Below are 2553 nucleotides of genomic sequence, written 5' to 3' on the forward strand. Positions count from 1 at the left end.
AGAAAACTGTGGCATCCAGTCCCATAATTAGGAGAGAAACAGTTTTTTGTGGAGAATTTATTGATTAAGTTTTACCTTCATTTTTGAGTTGTACCGTCTTATGCATTCATCATCTTTGTGTCGCATAGCGATCAGGATCATGGATTAACAAAATATATGTAGATCGAACTAATTAGTCACTAAAGTTTTTTTGAAACCATATATGACTCATGCCTTAGCCCTAAGGAAAAAAACTTTGTCCCACATTTTGTGACGTGGTCATGGTCGGCGCACTAAGTGGCCTAAGCAACACTGATCATGCGATTGACATGGACCCTTGTACTCTCCATTTTTCCTTTTCTTTTTGACATCTCATTGCGGTCGGTCACATGCACAAATTATTTATGAACATCTCGACACTTCTACTAAAGTAAGCTAGGTCTGTGACAGCTTGGACGGTCAGAAAGATGTGATTGGTTGTGACTGGATACTATGTACGCATCATATTATTCCTCATCTCTCACATAATTTTGTATATATATATAGGTCTTACATTTCCTTAGTTATCAGTCCATTGCTAGTTTTGCATTGTGTTTATTGATCCTTACATTTCTTAAATTCTAGTTTTCTGAGGAAGGTTGGCTTTTATCATGGCTGGAATTGCTTTTGGACGTTTCGATGATTCGTTTAGCTTGAGTTCTCTCAAGGCGTACATCGCGGAGTTCATTTCAACTCTACTCTTTGTCTTTGCCGGTGTTGGTTCTGCCATAGCTTACAGTTAATATTCGTGATCCCTATAAGTAAATGTGTCATCCACGAAGTTCCAACAGTACACCTAATGATCGAGGAGTTTAGCTTTGTTATCAATTTATCTTTATAGTCCAAGCAACAACTTAAGCCTAACCATTTTCATACATATATATATATATATATATATATATATATATATATATATATTGGTAGTTTAAAATGGTATAATAATGTTATTGGTAGAATAAGCATTATGTCACGGTTATTGTACAATGCCACGCACATTAAGCACAAGGTGAATTATTCTACAGAAATAGTGTTGGATTAACTGCTTAAGAATGTTGTAAGGGAGAGTAACCAACTTAACCATTGCTGGTTGTTAATGCAGACAAGTTGACAACAGATGCTGCTCTTGATCCCGCCGGACTAGTGGCAGTGGCCATTTGTCATGCATTCGCTCTATTTGTTGCTGTCTCAGTTGGTGCAAATATCTCTGGTGGCCATGTAAATCCTGCTGTAACTTTTGGATTGGCCCTTGGTGGCCAAATCACCATCCTTACCGGTATCTTTTACTGGATTGCCCAGCTTGTTGGTTCCATTGTCGCATGCTTCCTCCTCAAGGCAGTCACCGGAGGATTGGTAACTTTTAACATATGTACACTTATTCGCCATTTTCGAGTATACAAGTACAAGCTTATATGCAACATATATGTTGCCTTCTATATTAAAGGTTTAAGTACGAAAGGTTATAACATACATTTTCTGGTTACTCCTATTTCAGAAAATTCCTGTCCATGGCATTGCAGCTGGAGTCGGAGCTATTGAAGGGGTAGTTATGGAGATTGTGATTACCTTCGCCTTGGTCTACACAGTATACGCCACTGCAGCAGACCCCAAGAAGGGATCTCTAGGCACCATTGCCCCTATTGCCATAGGCTTCATTGTTGGTGCAAACATACTAGCTGCTGGACCTTTCTCTGGTGGATCCATGAACCCAGCCCGCTCTTTTGGGCCTGCCGTGGCAAGTGGAGACTTCGATAGCCACTGGATTTACTGGGTTGGACCCCTCATTGGTGGAGGCCTAGCTGGACTAATTTACGGCAATGTATTCATGGGGTCTCACCATGTTCCCTTGACTAATGAGTTCTAAATTTCTAATTGCTTTCTATAATCATTGAATTCTTCCGTTCTTTTAATGCAAATTTGTCGCTGAAGTATTGTGATTTGTGAGCATGTGCATGTTATGCTCTTATTTCTTCCATTCTCATGTCTCAATGACCTTTGCTTTTGGTCTGCAAGTACTGAAGTACGTTTAAAGCTCGCTTGATCTGATATCAAATCCTATTTTCACGATGGTGAATTGATGATTGAAGTTGTTGTTCATCCAAAAAATGTCCTAGTTTTGTGTTCGTTACTCCTTTATCAGTGAATTTTGTACTTGTAATTGAATATGTTGAATTCGATACACCAAGATATCTCCTGTAGTCTATTAAGGATTTAAGGGAAAAAAAATACATGACTACATGAGAACTTATGATTTCTTAACTTGTTACAAGGAATATACTATGAGGCGATGAGTTATGTAGTTACACAGAAATGTTAGAAGCCAATTTGATTAAATTAGAGTTAGAAGTTAATTCATTAGAAAGTGGTGTGATTAGCAAGTATGAGTTGCTATTAATTAGGAAACCAAGTTGATATATATATATATACTAGCTTGTAGGCCCGTGCATACGCACTGGCTCTTTTGAAAATATTTATATTTTTTTTTAGAAAATTGGGATTACCGTTTTAGTTGCTAACCCGTTTTAATTTTCTAACAAA

At 37.8% G+C, this 2553-nt stretch overlaps 1 protein-coding gene across 1 annotated transcript; it reads left to right on the forward strand.

Moving 5' to 3' along the window:
* Positions 1 to 532: 532 nt before the first annotated feature.
* DELTA-TIP (delta tonoplast integral protein) lies at positions 533 to 1943 on the forward strand. Its single transcript, XM_086603201.1, has 3 exons — positions 533 to 756; positions 1118 to 1368; positions 1511 to 1943. The coding sequence occupies exons 1-3, from the start codon at positions 630 to 632 to the stop codon at positions 1877 to 1879; spliced, it is 747 nt and encodes a 248-aa protein (XP_086459327.1). The 5' UTR covers positions 533 to 629; the 3' UTR covers positions 1880 to 1943.
* Positions 1944 to 2553: the final 610 nt, after the last annotated feature.

This window comes from Coptis chinensis, chromosome 3 (assembly GCF_015680905.1).
Source record: "Coptis chinensis isolate HL-2020 chromosome 3, ASM1568090v1, whole genome shotgun sequence".
Lineage (NCBI taxonomy): Eukaryota > Viridiplantae > Streptophyta > Magnoliopsida > Ranunculales > Ranunculaceae > Coptis > Coptis chinensis.

What these genes read in the sequence shown, in the direction of transcription:
- DELTA-TIP (XM_086603201.1), top strand. Translation starts at nt 630, where the DNA reads ATGGCTGGAATTGCTTTTGGACGTTTCGATGATTCGTTTAGCTTGAGT. An exon ending in TGGTTCTGCCATAGCTTACA is followed by an intron (nt 757 to 1,117) that starts GTTAATATTCGT and finishes TTGTTAATGCAG; the next exon opens with ACAAGTTGACAACAGATGCT. An exon ending in AGGCAGTCACCGGAGGATTG is followed by an intron (nt 1,369 to 1,510) that starts GTAACTTTTAAC and finishes CTCCTATTTCAG; the next exon opens with AAAATTCCTGTCCATGGCAT.